This window comes from Anopheles darlingi, chromosome 2 (assembly GCF_943734745.1).
Source record: "Anopheles darlingi chromosome 2, idAnoDarlMG_H_01, whole genome shotgun sequence".
Lineage (NCBI taxonomy): Eukaryota > Metazoa > Arthropoda > Insecta > Diptera > Culicidae > Anopheles > Anopheles darlingi.
This window is the reverse complement of record NC_064874.1, coordinates 8,089,951-8,109,531: the sequence shown is the minus strand read 5'-3', so window position 1 is coordinate 8,109,531 and position 19,581 is coordinate 8,089,951. Positions and strand designations below refer to the sequence as shown.

General features: G+C 50.4%; 1 protein-coding gene across 1 annotated transcript in view; it reads right to left on the bottom strand.

Annotated features, from left to right (window-relative positions):
- The window catches only part of LOC125951081 (basement membrane-specific heparan sulfate proteoglycan core protein), a 91,176-nt gene that overhangs the window by 46,848 nt on the left and 24,747 nt on the right, over positions 1-19,581 (bottom strand). Inside the window, exons 3-7 of the mRNA XM_049679619.1 lie at positions 11,826-12,627; positions 11,601-11,754; positions 11,196-11,359; positions 10,569-10,787; positions 9,447-9,563 (exon numbers count right to left, since the gene is read on the bottom strand). Coding sequence (XP_049535576.1) covers positions 9,447-9,563; positions 10,569-10,787; positions 11,196-11,359; positions 11,601-11,754; positions 11,826-12,627 — 1,456 coding nt within the window. The remainder of the gene's footprint in view (positions 1-9,446; positions 9,564-10,568; positions 10,788-11,195; positions 11,360-11,600; positions 11,755-11,825; positions 12,628-19,581) is intronic.

Sequence of the window (19,581 nt, the reverse complement as noted above, 5' to 3'; positions counted from 1 at the left end):
CGTAAAAATCCACCAAACCCCATAAGCACCGTACCACCAAATCGACTCTCGTATCACCTTCGTAAAGAAAAGGTCAGCAGAGTCACCGATTAGAACCACGGCCAAAAATACGCAAATGAAGGACCCTTGGGGCCCGTATCGCCAAACCTTAGCGTTCCAAACCGTTCTTTTTTTTTTTTTGGTGCCAAGTCCGGCACCGTCCCAGTGCCCAGATTATCACTCGTCTTAGCGCTCCACATTTGCTCGATCACGTACAAGGGCAGTTCGCGGAATCATCATTTCATCATCAGCTCCGTGTGTGTGTGTGTGTGTGCCAGCGATAGCTGCTGCTGCTGTCATCGGCCCAAAAAAAAAAAAGGCGGAAAAAGAATCCAGAGCTGTCTGTCCCTGACGCACGAACAATGTGCTCGATTGCGCCTTTCAGGGTCCTTGAGAGGAAGCAGAAGCGGCACAATTCATGCTGCACCCAACCATGTTCCAGTTTTGATCAGCGCCGCGACCTCGAACAGTGCAACGGATCATGGGCGATCGCAGCGCTAGCACTCGCGAGACGAGGCGAGCTGCAGTTGCATCGTGCCCTTGAATGGTGTCTCGGGAAGATCCAGGCTATCCAGCCAGTGAGGCTTGTTCGGCGTCCGCCATTTGCACCGTCGGTGAAATACAATTCCCGAGCGCACCTCGGGAGACCTAAATGTTTTGGAATCTACTTCTCGCCACCTTTGCTTCTCGGTATGTTGGTCTCTGTCCCTGCGTGAGGATCACAGTTCGCCGAAGTAACCTATACCCACTACATTCCACGCGGGATCGCACACGTCAGCTGAGACGAGACCGTGATCGCAGAGCCGCAGAATCACAAAATGTCTCTTTCACGGCCATCCACCAGAGTGTCTTCACACGGCAGCGGGCGCACACACACACACACACACACACGCGCGCGCACAAAAGTGCAAACAGAGACAGGAGTCAAGCAAACCCGGTTCGCTGTTTAAACTGTCGTTCAGATTTTCGACTCCCCGACTGTTGACGCAGCACGCGACACGATGCGTTGACACTTGCTACCACTTGCGGTGGACACCGCAAACAACAGCACCACCACCTACGGGTGGCCACCGGTTCCCGGTCCCCCTCTTCGGTGACGATAAAGAACTGAGAAGAAAATACAAGACAAACACGGTTCAACCGCCCCAAAACACACACACACACACCAAACAGGACACCAGGCGTGGGCCTATCAGAATTCGGAAGCACTGAGCACGGAACGGAGCGGAGACACAGGAGCAGGATTTCGCTTCGTGGATTCGAGTCCACACCGCTTCCTATCCGGACGCTTACTGAACGGTTCGGGCGCATCCAGGTTCCGTGCTGGTCCGCTAACTGGCGGCCCTGTTTGCCGTCTCTACGCAATCGGCCGGTCGCGGCCAATCGTGCTGAGAACCCGACCCACGACGACGACGACGACGACGCGAGTTCGAGACCGATGAGATGGATGAGATTTTGTTCTCCGGCGGTGTGGTCTACTAGCACACCCCCTCGCGGTCTACTAGGAAGTATGAGTGACCGCGGCGTCGTGGTGTTGTCGGTGAGCGCTCGGTCAAGCTCCCATCATCATCATCATCATCTCGGGGCGCTGGCTTCGGTCGCCGATGTGCATCTTGGAAACCACTTGTGAAGCGCAGTTCGCGCATTTGCGATAACGTTTCCTGTGATCGCTCCCGGTCCATCGGTTTGATTTACGATGACGATACCATAGCAGACGCAAGAAAACGCTGCAGCTACTAGTACGTACCACCATTTGGAGAGGAGCGTTTATAAATATTCACCCACAAGAGTGCGATAAGACGAAGCGCTGACATGACAATCGCGTGAACCGGGAGCTGAGCTCCCGAAGTGAGCGAATATCAATGGGGTTGTGTTTACATTCCCGAGATCTGCTCACTTCTCACAGCGAGGACATGCGTTTGAGGCCACCCTCAAACACCGACGAGGAACGTAAGGAGATTTGAATGCACTGGAACCGGCCCGGGACATGCAGTGCTCATCGATGGAATGTCAAGTATTTCGTTTCGAAGCGCCTACTTCTACGCACCGAATCGCTATGATCTATTGACGATGCGGTGCATTAATCATGGGGCCAATGCAATCAAGTGGCCTGTGGAATCAATCAGACAGCCGAGTTTGTGAAGAGTGAGATAGAGAGAGAAGCCGTGCCGGGGTAGGTTACCGTTGCATTGATTGAACGATAAATAAATCCACATAAAAACAGCGCACGAGAGACCGCAGTATTTGGTATTTGTTTTGAGAGAGCTTTTGTTCCGTTGTTAGCAGCAAACTGTATGCACAATGCCTGTCTGCCGTGCGTCACCTAAGCGCTGCACGATGGCCCCAGAAGAAGAAGCATCAGAACACGACATCTACATATTAAATACTACACGTCGATGCTAGTTGGAACCACATCCCCGAGTAGCAATTGAGTAAGCCATAAACGATCAATCTCCATTCGTGGCCTCATCGCATGGTGCTGGCCCTTGAAGCAGCAGGCAGGGCATTGTAGTTTGGTGTGCCTTTTTTTTTTTTTTTGGGGCAGTCAGCAACTTCTCGTGGAATGTCTTGAAGTCATTTCACGGCAAACAGTCGATGATCAGCCGAGCGTCAGCCAGCGGTTTAGCTCATTTGGGACCTTCCCGTCCCATCGCAAGCGGATCGGAGATTTGGAACAACCAGATAGCCCTGCCCTTCTACCCTCTCCCTAGAAAGGAACGCTTCTAATGTAATTATCGATTTAATAATAGCAAAACACCACACGACAATCCCGCTAGGGACAATCCGTTAACCGCGGACCACGTTGTTGTTTGACGTTCGTTAAGAGTGAGCCAGATTCTTCTTTATTCGCCAAATGAGCGAGGAAGGACAAAAAAGGACGAAGACGAAGACGGGGTGGCCTCTCATCGGCGCCGGATCACCGGGCCCGGATAGGATAGGGTTTCGGAAGTTGACGAAAGTGGAAAATTGATCAAACTGAACTTTAGCAAACTACTACCACCACAATAAGGCAAGTTGGTAAAGTTGTTGCGAGCCTTGGTGAAGCTTCACTATCTGCTGCTGGTTCTGCGAGCTGTGTGTGTGTGTGTGTGTGTGTACTGGTCGCTTCGTTGCCAACTGGCTGTCGCATGAAATTTGCACCCTCCATAAATTATCATAATATGCTTCGAGGAGTTGCTCGTCCGAAGTGCGGGTCCGTGGATCCGTCCGTGGCTCGCGGCAAAGAGAAGCTCGCCTCAGGTCCTATTTTAAAAACGTTTAACACCAATTTGTGCGCTTCTTGGAAACGATGAGGTGGGGTCGGGGCCTGGTAGGCAACCAAAGGCCATATACGCCAGGCCTATAAACGCCTTCAGCGGCACGCACGCACTCGGCACAATAGCAATTGCCGGTAATGATCGGTCCGGGTTGGGATGGCCTCATGCGCCAAATCAAACCCAATTGACGCAATCAAACACCGATACCGAACCCCTCCCCGGTGACTATGAAGCAAGGGTTTTAGGATTTTAACCGCGGGGCCTCGGTCTACGAGGTGCCCCGCGGTGCGACCTCACCGAAAAAGTTGAAGCCGCATTCCAGAGCGACACGGTCAGCAGTTGGGCAGCGCAATTGCGCTTCGGTAGCGCGAACCCGATCTGATCGACCGCGAACGACCGAACAAAATGGCCAGAAGCGTGTAGTTAATGTAAATATGCTGAATGGTGGATGGTGATGCTGCGGCCGGTGACGGATGATATCATAGAAGGTCCGGTCCGTGTAGCAACACGCCCTGTTTCGAGCCGTGCCGCTGAAGGTCAATGTCGTCGGGCCGACGTTGGACACCCGCAGTTGTACCGCCCGTCCAATGACAAGTTGCAACATTGCAAACATTGTGGGACATCGATCTAATGGGAGCATTCTTTTCGCTTTTTTTTTCGTGCAACTAACAGGGCTCTCTTGGATAGCATTACTGCTACTACTACTATTGCGAGCAGCTCTACTACTTCTAGCAGTGGTGAGCAAAATGATGAATCGGTTTCATCGTCACCACCGGGCATGCTGCTGAAAGAGAAGGAGGAGGAGGAGAAGGAGGAGGAGAAGGAGGAGGAGGAGGAGGAGGAGGAGGAGGAGGAGGAGGAGGAGGAGGAGGAGTTGATTTACTGCCTCACCAGTTGTCACGCTTTTTGCATACCGGACCGCTGAGAGCTGATCTCATAGCGGTTTTGCCGTAACCGACCACTAGCCACCGTAACACTTGCGCCAAACTGTTTAGAATTGTTTTGCGAACCGTTCCCGGGATCGTAAAGCCAAATCATTGACACCAATTGACTTACGCGCGGGACGGCATGTTTTGTGCATACACGGGTCAATTCTCGGGCTCAGATCGGTTGCTATAAAAACTGCATGAGCTGTTCCTTTGTTCGCTGCCAGGCAGTTAATCTATTGACTACTTGGCTACTTTCACAGACCCGCGTTGACACCCGACATTAAAAGGAGTTTCAAATAGTCCAACGCTTCTACGCGGTTTATGGGGTTCAGTTGCATCGCGAGCGATTTAGAAATGTGACTTCAATTAAACATTAACCATTGTGCATTGCTCACAAGAAAACCCCACATTGCACCGTAATGAAATGAAAGACGAACATTAATGATGGCCCAGTTGACTCCAGAGGTTCAGAGAGAGAGAGAGAGAGAGAGAGAGACCACGGTTTATGTCCTCGATTTTTATCGCTCCATCCAAGCAAATATCTCACTTGCCTTTCCCATCGTCACGCTATCCCGGGACCATCACTAAACCTCCCTATAAGACATGCCATCGTCATTGCGTGCCAATTTAAAATGGCAAATCTTTATAAAATAAACCATCAAAAGCCTCACTTGGCTCACCGTCGTATATTCAACTTTTTGCTCACACACACACACAAACACACACACACGGCGACTACCAGCGACAACTCGCGGAATGAGTTTTTACTTTTAGTTGCACCCTTCTAGCCTTCTGCCTGTTCAAACACGGGTCCAAGAAAACTCGCAACAATTCGATTGCAAACCGCAACCCCTGGGACTCCGAATACGAGGTTTGAGCTGTGTGTGTGTGTGTGTATGTCGGAGGCTTCACAATAAATATTTGAAGTCACGCGAGGCGAATCGAACCGTCCCCGCGAGGAGACACACAATACGAACTAGCCTGATATCGGCTGCGTGAAACAACGAAATCATAGAACAAAAATCCAAACAAAAAAAGGTTGAGAAAAACATTATCATAAAGATCCGGTGTGCGCCGCGTCTGTTTGGTCGAGGAGCGGTTTTTCCTAAGCCAGACGATTTGCCACCGTCCAATTTCAGGGGCGACATTAGGGCCTGACAAACTTGCCAAACTTGGAATCGTAGCTTCGCTTGCTCGGCTGTCGTGATTATGGTAGATTGACTTTCCTCGTCCAGGACACGTCGCGGGCCGGTCTGGTGGCAATGGAACGCCACTGTGGAGCACCTAGATAGACAGGACATCCCCGGAGTAGCCGCGCGAGCGATGGTATCGCGCGATTGTTTGTGGAGAACTCTGCCGAGGCCGAGGGATTTTGCTTTATTAATTATCTTTCCGTTTTCTGTATGCCACGAATTGCTTGGTACCAACTTTAATTTGGAATGGAGAATGCGCTGGTGAACTTCACCGGAACACGATATATCAGCGGACGGTCTGGTGCTCATCACGGTACGTAAATGTAAACTTTACGCCATAATACCGAGCTAACCAGGAAGGCCTACAACTGTGCACGAACCTGTGTGGTAGCACAGGTCAGTTCTAACTTTCCTACACAGCCAATGGAACGCTGCCCCTGGTGGGGAAATATTGTGCTAAACTCGAATGAAAGTCACTTGTGGTGCTGCAGCATTCAATCCAATTCCAAGGAAGGAGATCCGTGAGGTGATTAACAGGCCTACAATGGGGGATATTTTAAAACATGAACGTCGATGCTTGAGCCATCAACAATCAATTGATTTATCCAATGACCAAATTCCAAACTATAAAATTAGGAAACACAATTCGTAGTCCACGAGCCACATAACTTGTACCTTGTTTTTGTATAGCGCTTATCAGGTTAAAATAGGTGGTAAAGGAAAGCCATTTTCCGCTTCTCTCCCATGGGAAGTGGCCCTACGTCGTAGAAGTTTGTTTGTTTTAGCTCACCCATACCTACGGCAACCGCGCGAATGGAACCCAGTTATTAAATTATTTTACATTCTTCTCCCATTTCATGCACTGTTTACCGGTAGACCAAAGAAGCTCAAGAAGTGTGCTCTCAAGTTGAGCTACTGCCCAGGAAACCCGGATGGCCTCGAGAGGATAAACGGATCCTCAGCAAATACTGTCCCAGGGAAGGTCACCCGGGTCGGTGTTAAAAGTTGATGTACTCCCGGTGCTCTGGTGCTGGTAAGTTGACGAAAGCAATTAGCTATCCCAACATGCCATGACGACCGCCAGAGATGCTTGAGTTTGACGAGGAAATTTTGCAGCGACTCAAGACATACTCTTAGGGCATTCTGGAAACTGTCCGTGTAGGAGTATTGGATGCCGCTGAATCCGATTCGTTTCGCCTTCACTCCATATAGTGCACCACATTCATGCCCTAGCCCAGCAGTAGATGCATCTCGTGCTAATTCACCATGTGAGAGGCGGCTTCTTTGTCTGTAATGGTTTTTTTTTCTACCGAACTCCCCCCCTTTGATGCTACTGTGAGATAGTAAACCGACGACGCAACAAAGCCGCTACTATTTCTAGCCCCTCCGGTTCCACGAAGAGAGCAACCATCCATCCGGCCAGTTGGCCGGTAAATGAGGCACAACATTACTTTACCAGGCACACCCTGGGTGGGGCTTTCACTGTGAGAGACTCTAATTTCTCGCCCGCGCAGAACCGCGCATCGCAACTTGCTTCCCGTTGGAATAGTTTCACTTTTCCACCGGCCCGGTTTGGGGTAGAGTGACTCGCTGGTAATTAAGTTCAACCAATTAGCATTATGCATATTGCACTTAAGGTTTGCATAAACCTAGGCTACGGCTTTTGGGTGCAAGAAGAGACGTCCAGCGTCGAGCAGAATGTTAGATGACCTCCATTCATGCGCTGGAAAGCATCACATTCATCGTGCATCGTCGCTTTATTCCAGCACTTCTTTTCTATCGACAGCGATTTACTTCTTAATCATATTTGCCATTCCGTCTCCAACGGAAAAAGCAAACGGCACGGCGCTCTCGAGGACCTCAGACTCTTGCCAACGTTTCAAACATATTTCACCGACGATGGATCGATCCGGGCTGGAGGGTTCCTTTTTTGGAAAAATGGGAACTACCTGCTACCCGGTGCTACGTGTCGAATATGTCCACACGTGTTCAGGACTCCGGGCTTCAGGATTTAACCCATTCCCCCGGTGGCCCGAAAGCACTTCAAGAAGAATATTAAATCGCATTTTTTTTTCGACGTTTCCTCTTTCTAACTCGCAACTGGCCGGCGGAGTACTAGTAAAAAGCGGAGGATGCGGGGTGGGCTAGGATGCGCTGATTTGAATGAGAGTGAAGTGACAGACACTCACGGGTCGCGCTTTTGGACACCGTTAAAACAGTGACATCGTTTCAGCGATCGATTCGGCTACCGGCGCACCGGATGGAGTGCAAGCGCGTCCATCCTCCCGAGGGACGAGATGCGATTTCGTCATCTAACACTATTGATGTTACACGATTGACCTTCACGCGAGAGTGGTAATGAAATTACAGCCGGCACACGGTACTTCAACTATTCCCCAACGACATATACTCGATGGTGTGTTTGAATGTGTGCCCCAAACATACAGCATATGTACGCGGGATTAGGTTACCATCCCCGGGCGTATGCTACCACTCTGCATCTCGCCAATCACAAAGCACCGGAAGCAAATCCAAACGAGAACGGTGTAAGCTGAGCAGCTGCCACGAAAGTCGAGGCAAAAATTGGAAATCTGGATCAATGAATGGGTTTTTTTTTTCGTCCAAAATGGGTTCTCTGGCATTAGGGAAATGGTGCGTCGCGCGTAACTCCCAACCCGGAGTCTCGTTTCAAACCAAAAATAAACCAACGTTCGCCTGTCACCGGGAATCAATGGGATCGACAGTAGTATCTTTGTGCATGAGTGTGCATGTGTCGTGGTTTTAAAGGATGTAGAAGGTTTTCCGGTTGGCCTATTATTGATTTTCATCTAAAAGTCTAGCAGACCTTTTACAGAAAAACTTATCTAGAGAAAACATTGCAATAGGTAGAAGTGCAACAAAAAATATTCAACTTTCTGACGCTTTTTACAGATGATACAGACATCCCTGCTCCGAAACTGAACTCACTCAACATCTGCGAACGGATTTCATTTGGGCAGATTAAAGCTTCCATTACTGTTTTTTGTCCGGTATCTCCACTTCTACCCAGCAGCACCATCGATTTATGACCATCAACATGCAAATAAGGTCGACTTTTACTGTATCACCCAAAAGGCACCAGCCAGAGAAAAAAGGCGCTTTAAAATGCACAGTAAAACCATCTGCTGGCGTACACTGCATCTAACGATTTCTTCCGAAAGTCGAAGACGAGGGCGAAAACAACATTTGGACACTCAAGGGAAAGGAGCAGCTCGCCAGCAACCGAAAAGTCATTCGACGATGGCACCGAACCGCTAACCGGAGCGATGCATTAGTCGCACGGCGGGTGCTCGCCCGAATGTCCTTGCGGACCACCTCGGATCTGTTTATTCATTTGAGAAAAGCGAACAGTCCGAAGGGTCATTGGGGGAAGTGGTGAAGTGAAGTGTGGAAACGCCTGTTTGCGCCCCTTTTTTCCGTGCTGGCAGTACTGTTTTGATTACCGGATCGTATGACTTCTATGGAAGTACGAGCAGCACAGGACGCTGGCCAGGGCCGGGCAGGGCGGGGAGTGCTACAAAATGGGGGCGTCAACTTTGGGCGCACTCGAGCGTGCCAACAAGGGAACACAAGGAACTCGCGTGGACGTCCTCGTGCGATGCTGCTGGAGCACGAGCATCGCGAGCAGCTCACACACGAAGGCCTTCGTTCTGTCTGCTCGGGGCGGTCCAACACCGAGCAAGGCGGCATCCAACAGCATCGCGTTCACAATAATCAACGGACAGTGAACGGTATCCCGCCGTGCGTTGCCCGGAATCATCATTCGCATCCACATTCAACCGGAATAACATCAACAACAACAAGAACAACAGCAACAGCAACAGCATTCAATGCCACCCCTAACACCAACTCAGCGGGATCTCTCGTTTGCCGGTTTGTGAGGATTTTATTGCTTATCCTGCTGGTGGGATGTGCCGGAATGGCATAACCTTCCCTTCGAAGGTTCTTTTGTGGCAGCGAAATATGAAAAACGGAATCTTCTTACTTACCTTCCGGTTGACAGTCCTCCTCGTCGATGCCATTGCTGCAGTCCGGAATCCTATCGCACCGCTTCTCGGGCGCCAGACACTTGCGGTCGCAGAAGATCTCATTGGGACGGCAATCGCCTACGGTGCGGTTGAGCGAGCCACGAAAAGAAAAAGTAAAGAGTGGTTCAAATGAGTTTGAGGGATTGTTTTTGGATGAATTCATCGATGCGCATTGTATTAGGACGAATGATACATGGTATTAAAAGTCGATGAGCAGCGTTTTGCAGCGTTAAACTGTTTGTTGTGGGTGTTGTTCTACTGCTCCCAAGCACCCTGTATGATGGCAATGGGCACCACCTCTGTGCCGAACCGGTGCGAACTCTGTGCGAACAATGGCAATTAGTAGTAGTAGGCTCACGAGATAACGACTACTTGTTAGGGAGGGAGAAGAAGACGTCACACGAACAAACAAAACCGACAAAAACATGGACACGGCCGAGAAAGGGGCATTTTTCTTGCGGTATTTTGCGACACAAAGAAGAGAGAGTGAAGGGATGAAGAGAGTGGCAGTGAGCAGTAATGCATATTGGAAACGTGATTTAAAGTTATTGAAGAGACAAAACCAACCAACATTATGTAGGAAACCGGCGATAAAAGATAAATGAGAAATGTTATTAATAATGAAGAAAGGGCAAATTATTAATAATGAAAAAGTAAGGGCTTGAAGTATTGCCAACGGATAAAAAGTGAGCAACAAAGAGATGAAAAAATAACTGGATAATTTAGTCGCATAAAAAGACGAGTAAAACCACTTATCGGCGATGTCAAGGGGAAAGCGTGGCGACAAACAATACGAAACCCAAATCGGATACGCAAAACAGAACACAAAGATAAGAATGAAAGCAACGCAAAGGCAAAACGCAACAAATGGAAAGCACGCAGCCGGAAGATAAACAGAAGCTAACACAAAATGACACCACGAGATGGACAGAGAAACAAACACAGGAAAACAAAACCGAACACAGGCGTAAAATTAAATGCGCGAAGCGGGATGAATAAACGGCACAGAAACAGGAACAGAAAAGCAAAACAAGTAACGAAAAAAAAAGCGAAACAAAGAAAAAAAGGGATCAAAACACAAACTTGGACACTCCTCCGCGGATTCGTCCTCGCCATTGGGACAGTCGACACTGCCGTCACACTTTTGCACGTCACAGATGTACACCTCCGTCTGGCCGCAACGGTACTGGTCATCCCCGCGGCACTTGTTCTCCTGCGGCGCGGCGGCAGTCGTTTCCAGTGCATCTTCTTCTTCATCATCATTTTCATCTGGAAAACTGGTGGTTGTGGTTTCGACCGGTTCTGTCGGGAGAGGTAGCAGGGTTTTGGGAGTCAGCATTCAACCAAAAAGGGAAGTTGGAGAAGCACATTAGTGGGGCTCGGGATCAAACGCCATAATGCCAAAGCAGTGTCCAGCATCCGAGGGAATGCACCACTGGCCAGGAAACGAACTCGCAACAACAAACATCATCCACACGACACCCGTTACACACATACACACTGATTAGTCCTTCATAGTGAGTGTGTGTGTGCCTGTTTCATTGAGGCTGAAATGTTCTTATCTTATGACGTCACTATGAGGCCTCACACCTGCCTCGTCTACGACTGCTAATCAATACGCCCAAGACACCTCCTAGGGCCAATCATGTGACGCCCAAAAAGGGGCGAAGGTCGAGCAGCGGATAGCCTCACCTAAACCTAAAAATTTACCATCATCATTGGCTGGCGTTAGCGCTACCCCATCCGAGCGCAGCGAGTAGCCAGGTCCCTGCAACTGTTTGATGATGCTCTCCTCCAGCTCGTCGAGGTCAATGTTCTGCGGTGCGTCGAAAGTGGCCGTCACCAGTGTCAGCTGCTTGTTCAGTGAGTACGGTCTGCAAAAAGAGAGGCGTTGAAGAAAGAGGGGAAGTAAGCCATCGATCGGCAATCGGAAGCACGTGTTGGGCCTCGCGTCCACGTGTTGCGATATCGGTTAAAGCACCGACGACCGAGCGAGCTTCGGCTAATCCGAATGATGATCCGGGATGAACCACCTGAAGCGGATGAACTCGCTGCTTGGTGCGATTGTACACAACATTGCATACAAGCGGCCGTACTTCTCTCCACAAAACTTACTCCAAACGGGTGATGGTAGCTTCAACGTCCAAAAGCGCCACATCGTTCACCAGCCGGCTCAGGTCGGCCTGGTACCGCAGGATTCGTTCGTCGGACTGATCCACCTTCCGGAAGCCAGCCTGATATGGTTCCGGGATCGTCAGCTGCAGCTTATCTGAGGGGAAAAAACAGGGACGGGATTAAAAATTGTGGTCTCAAAATTCCCGACACGATTTCGCGACTTACAGTTCACCCAAAGCGGTGGCTCGCCGGATCCTTCGCCCGCATCTCCACTGCCCTCGTTATCGATCGGTCCATAATCGTACTGGCGCTTCGGCCGGACACCCACGAACCGTCCCGATTTGCCAGCGAACTTGGTCGCCGGTGGCGTCAAGCTTTGTGCTGCCGGCGCTAACCGACCCTTACCCGTACCGGCGGCGTGCGATTGGCGCTCCTTGGACGTTACCGTCGCCGTCGACGGCCCGGTCAGCCCAGCGGATGCCTCCTGCTCAGTCTTCTTCTGTTTTTGCTTCTTCTTCTTTTGCTTATTCTTTTTGTCGTGGTTGGGCTTTTTGGTTTTCTTCATCTTGCGCATACCCTGAGCACGCTTGGTACCGTTGGATTCCGGTTGCGCCCCGGTACTATCCGCCGAGGGCCACAGACTGTCGAGGCTGCGCTTAATGCGCTTGACACTACGCATTAGCCACCCTTGTCCGGCACCATCCTCAGTGTCCTGCGATGGACCACCGATCTCATTCGCCGACTCATCCTCCTGCAGTTCCGGTTCGTCCTCATCGTCCAGTTCCGATTCATCTTCCTCGTCATCGTCACCATCGTCGGAGAGGTCTGCACCGTCCCATGGTTCCACCGTGTCATCGGCAGGACCCAGTACGGCCAGCAGCATATCCTCCACCGAGCGCCCCCCTGCCGGTGTTCGATCGATATCATCCAACAGCAGAGGCTTCGTATCGGACAACGCAGCGGCCGCTGCCGATGCCGCCAACTGGGAGCTCTCATCTTCGAAAACCAGATCGCTATCGTATGGTTTCTGTGAAAAAAAAAAAAAATGGTAACGAGAATACAAATTATGAATAAGCAGGCCATGTAAATGTTAAGTAACCTCGTGAAACAGTTTAACAAAAGTCCAAGACAATCCAAGTGACCTCGGGGAACGCACGTAAAAGTTAGAAAACCTCATCGAACTCGGTTTGACTTCAAAGTGGAAATGTGCTAAGCAGTGGACCAAGAAGGTGACAATCGAACGCGTGAGAGAATACATAATACACTTCTGCTTCCATTTCCGGCGCGAAGGAGAAAAGTTTTTCTTTCGAAAAAGTGACAAAAAAAAACGGCAACAAAAGAATCCTGCAATCAGCTTGAAAAATCGATTGACCAAGGAAGTACACCCATTAATGCAGAAGCAAACGGCTAAAGCATCTCCGAAACGTGCTGGCCATCCCGGTTTCCCGTGCTGTAGCCGGGCTGCATCCGTACCATAACGACACTCGCCGGGCAAGTGGTGGTTTCACGAATTTTCCATCGAAACAAATCGCGCTGCCTGCTGCCGTCCGTAGCCCGAAGACGGCGTCGTCGAATCTGTCGTGCGGTCGGTGGCGTCACCACGCGCCCCCCCCCTGACGAAGGAAGAAGACGTTTAATCAAATATTCCAAGCACGCGATGGCCATTTTAACCGCTCGGCGGTGCGGTTTCGTGCTCATTTTGCACGATGCTCTCGTCTCGCCGGGTCCACACAGTGACCACCACCGTCATGTAAGAAGTACATCGGAATCAGGGAGTAGAGCACTCGTCGGGTTTTTGAAGCAATAAACACTTCCATTCTACAGGATCTTCTACGCGGCCCGGAAGCTGGATTGGTCTCGGTTTAGTCGGTTGCTTCGACCGTGGATCCAACGGAAAAGGAAATGCAACACAGTTCTCTCGTCAGTTAGATAGTAATACTTTCGAATAGCATCGTGTGAGTAATGCCTTCAAATCTGTTTTAGACAATTTACACTGGATCGCATCGTCCGAAGAAGAGCTTTTGTTGAATTTAGAATACTTTTTTTTGTAGAACACAGAACACGAGGAGAAGGCATCGAAACTAAGCTCTCACGATGCTATCCAGGCTTTGGCCGCCTGGCGTTCTGGTGGAAAACAAGGACCCAACCGAAACAAGCTCACTCGTTCCATTGTCTATCAAACTGCGACTCCTGCAGCTCGTTTCTTGGGAACAACAAAAAACGAGCGAAGGCGGTACGAAGCGTGCGGTCGTTGATGAGCCTTTTTCCCAGCAAACATCCTCGCCCCCATCACCCCCGATGTGGCTGCTCCAGGACGCTATTTATGAACCCTCGCCGCAGAATCATGATTGGAAGTTGGTGGTGATGGTGGACCCGGTGCTGAAGAAGCGCCAGCAGCCCATTTGCACTGATCATTAATGTGTAAACGTTCTTCCTCCCTCCATCGGCCGCTCGGTCGGTCGGTCGGTCGGATGGATGATGTTCGAAGAAGTTTTTTTTTTGTTGCTTTTCGCAGGGAGGATGTCCCGACACTCCCGGTGGCTGGCACTGATTTTACAACAAATAGATCGGAAGGTCGAGTCGAGGTTGAGGAGGTTGGGGGGGCATTGTGGGCTGGGGGTTGTTTTGCAGCGCAACCGCTACATGTAATGATATTGTTATGATGCTGAGCATGTTTCTCGAGCGAACCTGACGAGTGCGGTAAGGTTTATCGAGCATCAGCGAAGTGTTTTATGGAGCCATGATTCCGTCGGTTGCCTTCTTGACCATAAATTAGTGTGGAACCGCGTGCTCTCTAGCTCGTGCCACAGAATGGTTTACGATGCGGTGAACGGACGGTGCTTCATTTGTCGTTCTTTGCGGAACCATGAACAACACATTATCAATCATTTTTTGATGGTTTTGTTGTGTTTGAGTTACGGATATTCAAAGGAGAAATCTTGATTAATTTTTCTCGAACGTTTAGTGCTCCATTTGCCAATCAAATAACGATTCATGGTAGCAAACGGGAGTCCCAAAGTAGAAGCATCCTGTATAGCGATCCAGATCATTTGTTAAACACAACTCAATCCTCCACGAAACGGAAGCTGAAGTAATCGAGCTGACCAGCTGGCATGTTAGCGCTCGTTCTAATTGGTGGCCTCAACAACAGCTGTTCGCGCAGCAGCGCCGAGTCGTTTGATTACCATAAAGTACAGCGAGCAACGCATTACCAGCTCGTTGCATAACCCCGTAAAAAGCATTCCCCAACACAGGTTCTACCACTATAGCGCCAGTAGCATAGCGAAGCGATTACGCCACTGCTAAATCACTTAACGTCTGGCATCGCGGCCCTGGTACGCAACGGTCTGACTCATGACTGCACGCAGCTCGAGATTAATCGCTCCGACGGCAACGACGACGACGACGAGCGAACCGCCGATAGCTTTATGACATCAGAATCGAAACCCGAACCTGGGGCACCTGGGTTCGCTCCTAAAAATAGGCTCACACCTTCAAGCACCCCGATCCCCTTGGGCTAATTGAAGGGCCATTGATGCCGTAGAGAGGAAGCAGCAACGGGTGTGCGGTGCGTGCTGGAGCCATTCAATGTATCACGGTATGTCACGCAGTCGGCGGCCGGCGACGCTCGTCCTACTCATGGCGCGTGTCATCAATCAATTCGCTCCTTGCGCGACGTTGGAATTATCGATCCGCGAAGCGAGCGGCACAATGTTGCGATCAAATAAGAACAAGACAGCGCTCCAGGGTCCAGCAGTGGGGTTTGGTTTAGTGAGTGAGGCGTTAGCCATTCTCGACGAACGACAAATCGCACTCGACAATCGCGATAGCCAAACTCAGGCAACTGAAGCTCGATTTGGTGCGATCACTTCTAGCGGTGGCCAGCATTAGCCGGGCGTGCGCGAAGCAGGAAAGAAAGCAAACAGAGCGTGCAGCGTGGCCGACGGTTCGTGGGCCGACTGTAAATGGTCGCTGATTGTCACAAGAACCTCTCCCTGCCGCAAGAACCTTCCATCCGTTCTAGGGGAAGACGCTAATGCGCGCTCCCGGGACCGGCCAGCACGCCAATCGGTTTGCGGTTCAAGAAAGTTGCGTGGTATGCAAGTAAATTGCCACGATCATCGCCTCATCCGCTCATCAGGCGCTCAACGCGGCGCGTCGGCGTACTGCCTGTGGTCGTCGCCAGTGATCGTCGCCTCGGGGCCCCCCTCGAGACAACCCGTGGATGGATTTGCATGACAACACTGGCCACTGGTCGCTGGTCACTGGTCACTGGTGTCGGTATCGGCATGTGTCCGTCGGTAATGATATCATCCAGATCCAGCACGGGATCGAATGTGCGGCATGCTTACCGGAAGCACTTTGTCAGCATAAAACATACCGAGGGGGAAGACATGCTCGTGCCGCTGCCACGTGCACTCTACCAGTGGGGGGATTGATTGCCGGGACACGCGGAGCCTGCGCGCGAGAGAGAGAGAGATCGAGAGAAAGTGACGAACGGTGTGTCCAGGCGTATCGGTTCCGTCGTGGGAAAAACCTTCCGATCAACTGGCGGCTCAGTAGCTCACCTCAAACCCAGATATATAGGCCACCCTAATGCAGGGCGTGCCTATAAATAAACTTCCATCCATCGGTGGGGTGGCCCCGGGGGGGTTGGTCGGCTATTTTAAACAATCCCGCATCCCACAAGACGACCCGTCGCGACGGATCGGCCATGGGTGGGTGGGTTGGTTGGTTGGTTGGTTGTAGACAACCGCAAACCCCAAAGGTGGCCGCCAGCGAGCTGGGCAGTAAACGCAAACGAAATCGTAAACGTCCGTCCGTTCGACCGTAACGGGTTGGTGACTTTGGACCTCAACCCATTTCCAGTTCAGCTGGGAACCACCAGACTGTCGAAGGGGGTTTGGGGCTTAGAAGGTACAATGCCGGTACCGTTCGTGCTACGTGTGGTGTGTGGATTCGGTTTCGGTGAGGTGACTTCTGCTTGATTCGCATATTTTTTTCCCGTCGAAAACAATCACCTACCCAGTGTGACTGCACTTTGTGGGTTGGGAAATAAGGGAAGCACATGCAGTGGCAGTCAGAAGACGGTGGTCATCGCATACCATGCACTGACGATGGCCAAATGTCGTTTTGTGCAGTAAGAGGTCCTACAAGCCAAGGTATTGGATGGATTATTGAGCTCAAAAGTCATCGATTCTTCGCTCTAAACAGCCTTCAGCGGTCTAGATATTTGGGAAAGAATGCAATATTTCATTCTTTGACACTAGATCCTAAGACCACGTTCAATAGTACGTGCTACGATATATCTTCCTTGGCTAAAAGATCAAGTAAATTATAAAAAATTAACCCTCTCTTCATAAAGACTGTTTTGTTTTGATCTTAAATGTAAAATCAACAGTTTAGTAGACCTATTGAACGATGTGATTAGTAGAATACTCCGAAAATATGTATATTCCAGCTAAGATGCACTGTAAATCAATAAACCTCTAGCCTATCTCTGTCTGATTCCGAAAAGCGATGATCTACAACCACAACAGATAAGATAACGGGCAGTCGACATACGCTTGGACCATATATTACGCAAAATGATTCGTTCCCCTCCAAATAAACGTGACTCCAAACACACACACGCATTCTGTATGATCTCACTTTGGTTCCGTACCGCCCTAAAGGCGCGTTCGCAACACTTGATATTCAAAATTAACGGCCGGCCATTTGTCAGCCTAATGAGCGAGGGCGCTGCTACTGCTGCTGCTGCTGCTGCTATGAAGCGATCCGTGCCAACGTTGAGTGTCCCGGGAAACTGATTCCTCATTTAAATGAGACCTACGAGCACATACTCACGACCATGGCGTTCGTATTAGCCACCAACAAAATGACGGAAGCGGACAACAAAGTCGAATAATCGAGCGTCGCCTCGATCGTCGGGCAGCACCAGAGGAAACTGCCCGTAGTTTCAGAAGACTGGTCAACGATCAACAAAGTTGCACATGACGCCACTTCACACGCTCGCCCTTTTTCACGAATAGAACTGTGAGTCGCGTGTGTGTGTGTGTGTGTGTTTGCCGAAGAGGTGATGTCATTAGTTGATCGCTCGCCCGTTTTCGTTTTCGCTGGACATTTATACCCGCTGACCCCATAAAACGGGATGATGGGAGGTGGGGCGGCCATCCATCTTCATCGTGTCAGTGATGTAATGGTCGTTCCGGTGCGGGTGTTCCCAAAGTTTTATCACTCGACCATTAACCCGAGCGCCACACAGCCACGGGTCAGTCGGTCATCGCATCGGACGATGCGAATCTCGAACCGCCTTGGTATGTTAATGCTTCTACCGTCCACCACCATTAGCGGGTGGCCCGGGCCTCAATCCGATCCGATCGCATACGGTGCGTGGCGGATGTTTAGCTTTTGGGTGATTTGAATTATGAGTTTTCGGAGGTGACGTGTCGGCACTTAAGGAGGATGCCACGTATTCGATCGCGGCGAAAACGGAGGCTACCGAGGTCACAGTACTTTGGCACGATCGTTTTGATGCTGATGTGGTGCTCTCCGGTGCTCTAATCGGAGGAGACTATTTTGAGACGGTAGTCATCGAACTGGACGCTGAACTTCACAATTTGGACATCTAAGATCACCCAGTTTGAAGGGTTTTCTGATAAGAGTTAAGGAAGTATCAATGATTTACACATAGCGATGTCACTAACTTCTTCGAAACATCAAGAGCTATAGCGGTACTATCGGAAACATATTTGTAAATCTGAATTCCTCCCAGAAACTCAACGCTACGTCATCGCGCGCGCATCTTCAAAGATCAAAGCATCAATAACTCCATCGACCAAAGTGCCGAACGAACACCAATTGACCTGCGGAATGGTTTCCTCTGTACGATGCCGCCAAACCTCACACACCGAGAGCCATCGTCGATTAGGTGATCGTTGTGCTGTCGTTGTTGTTGTCGCCGCTATCGATGTCGTACCCGCGGACGTCGAAGACGTCTCTTCGGCAAACACTTGCTTGCCATCCCTCCTAAGCCCGTTGTTTATTACATCGACGGCGCGGCTGTCGTGCCTCGGAGTGAGACCTTGAATTACAAATTCAACCTTGTCGCCACCGAAAGGGCTAAACGCTGGGCAGAGGCAGGAGATTCCCTTGTCGCCACAGATAACTGAAGGGTACAACAAAACCCCAAAAACCAACAAGACAGGTGTGTGCGTCTTTACAGACGAATTCATTAGTCGGCAGGGGAGATGTTGGGACGGGTGCTGCCCGAGGGTTGAATTCCAATGCCATCGAACCCGCCGGGCAGCTCAGGCAGTCTGGCAGATCAATCATAAATAAGTTCCATCCCACATCCCACCGCAATAAACGGACGTCGAACATCGCATTTCCTTTGGTGCTGGCGATGAGAGAAAACCATTTCACGATTTTGGACCACCGACACCGCCGCGCCTTAGCGCCTACGTCTCCATTGGCCGGCCCACGCTGGCTACTTTCATCGTTTGTGAATCAAACCCCAACACTCCAAAAAATCATCTCATCCAGTGTCCTAATTCGGAATCGGGTAGCTCTGTGGAAATTGATTCAACAACAAAGCAAGAGGCACCCCTCTTCACCAGTGACAGCATCACAAAGGCGACGCGCCGGAAAGCGCGAGAAGCTTTTGGCCGTATTTCAAATTAATCAATGAAGATGCGCCTCCGGTTTAAACCGTCCAAATGGGCACCCCAGGTGGCAGATCCGCAATCAAATCCCAAATTGGAAACACAAGGTTTCAAGGTTAGCTGGCATCTGTTTCGTCGTCATGGCTACCTGTCACTTTTCCGGACGCCCACGGCACATGATATCGAGGATTAGTAGAGAATTTAAATCACGAGAGCGATTTTGGCGATAGGCCCGGTGCGATCACGTAAGCGATCGGCTCTAGAAGTGAATCCACCAACGAATGCGATCGTCTTCGAGCGGGACTGAATGTCAATGG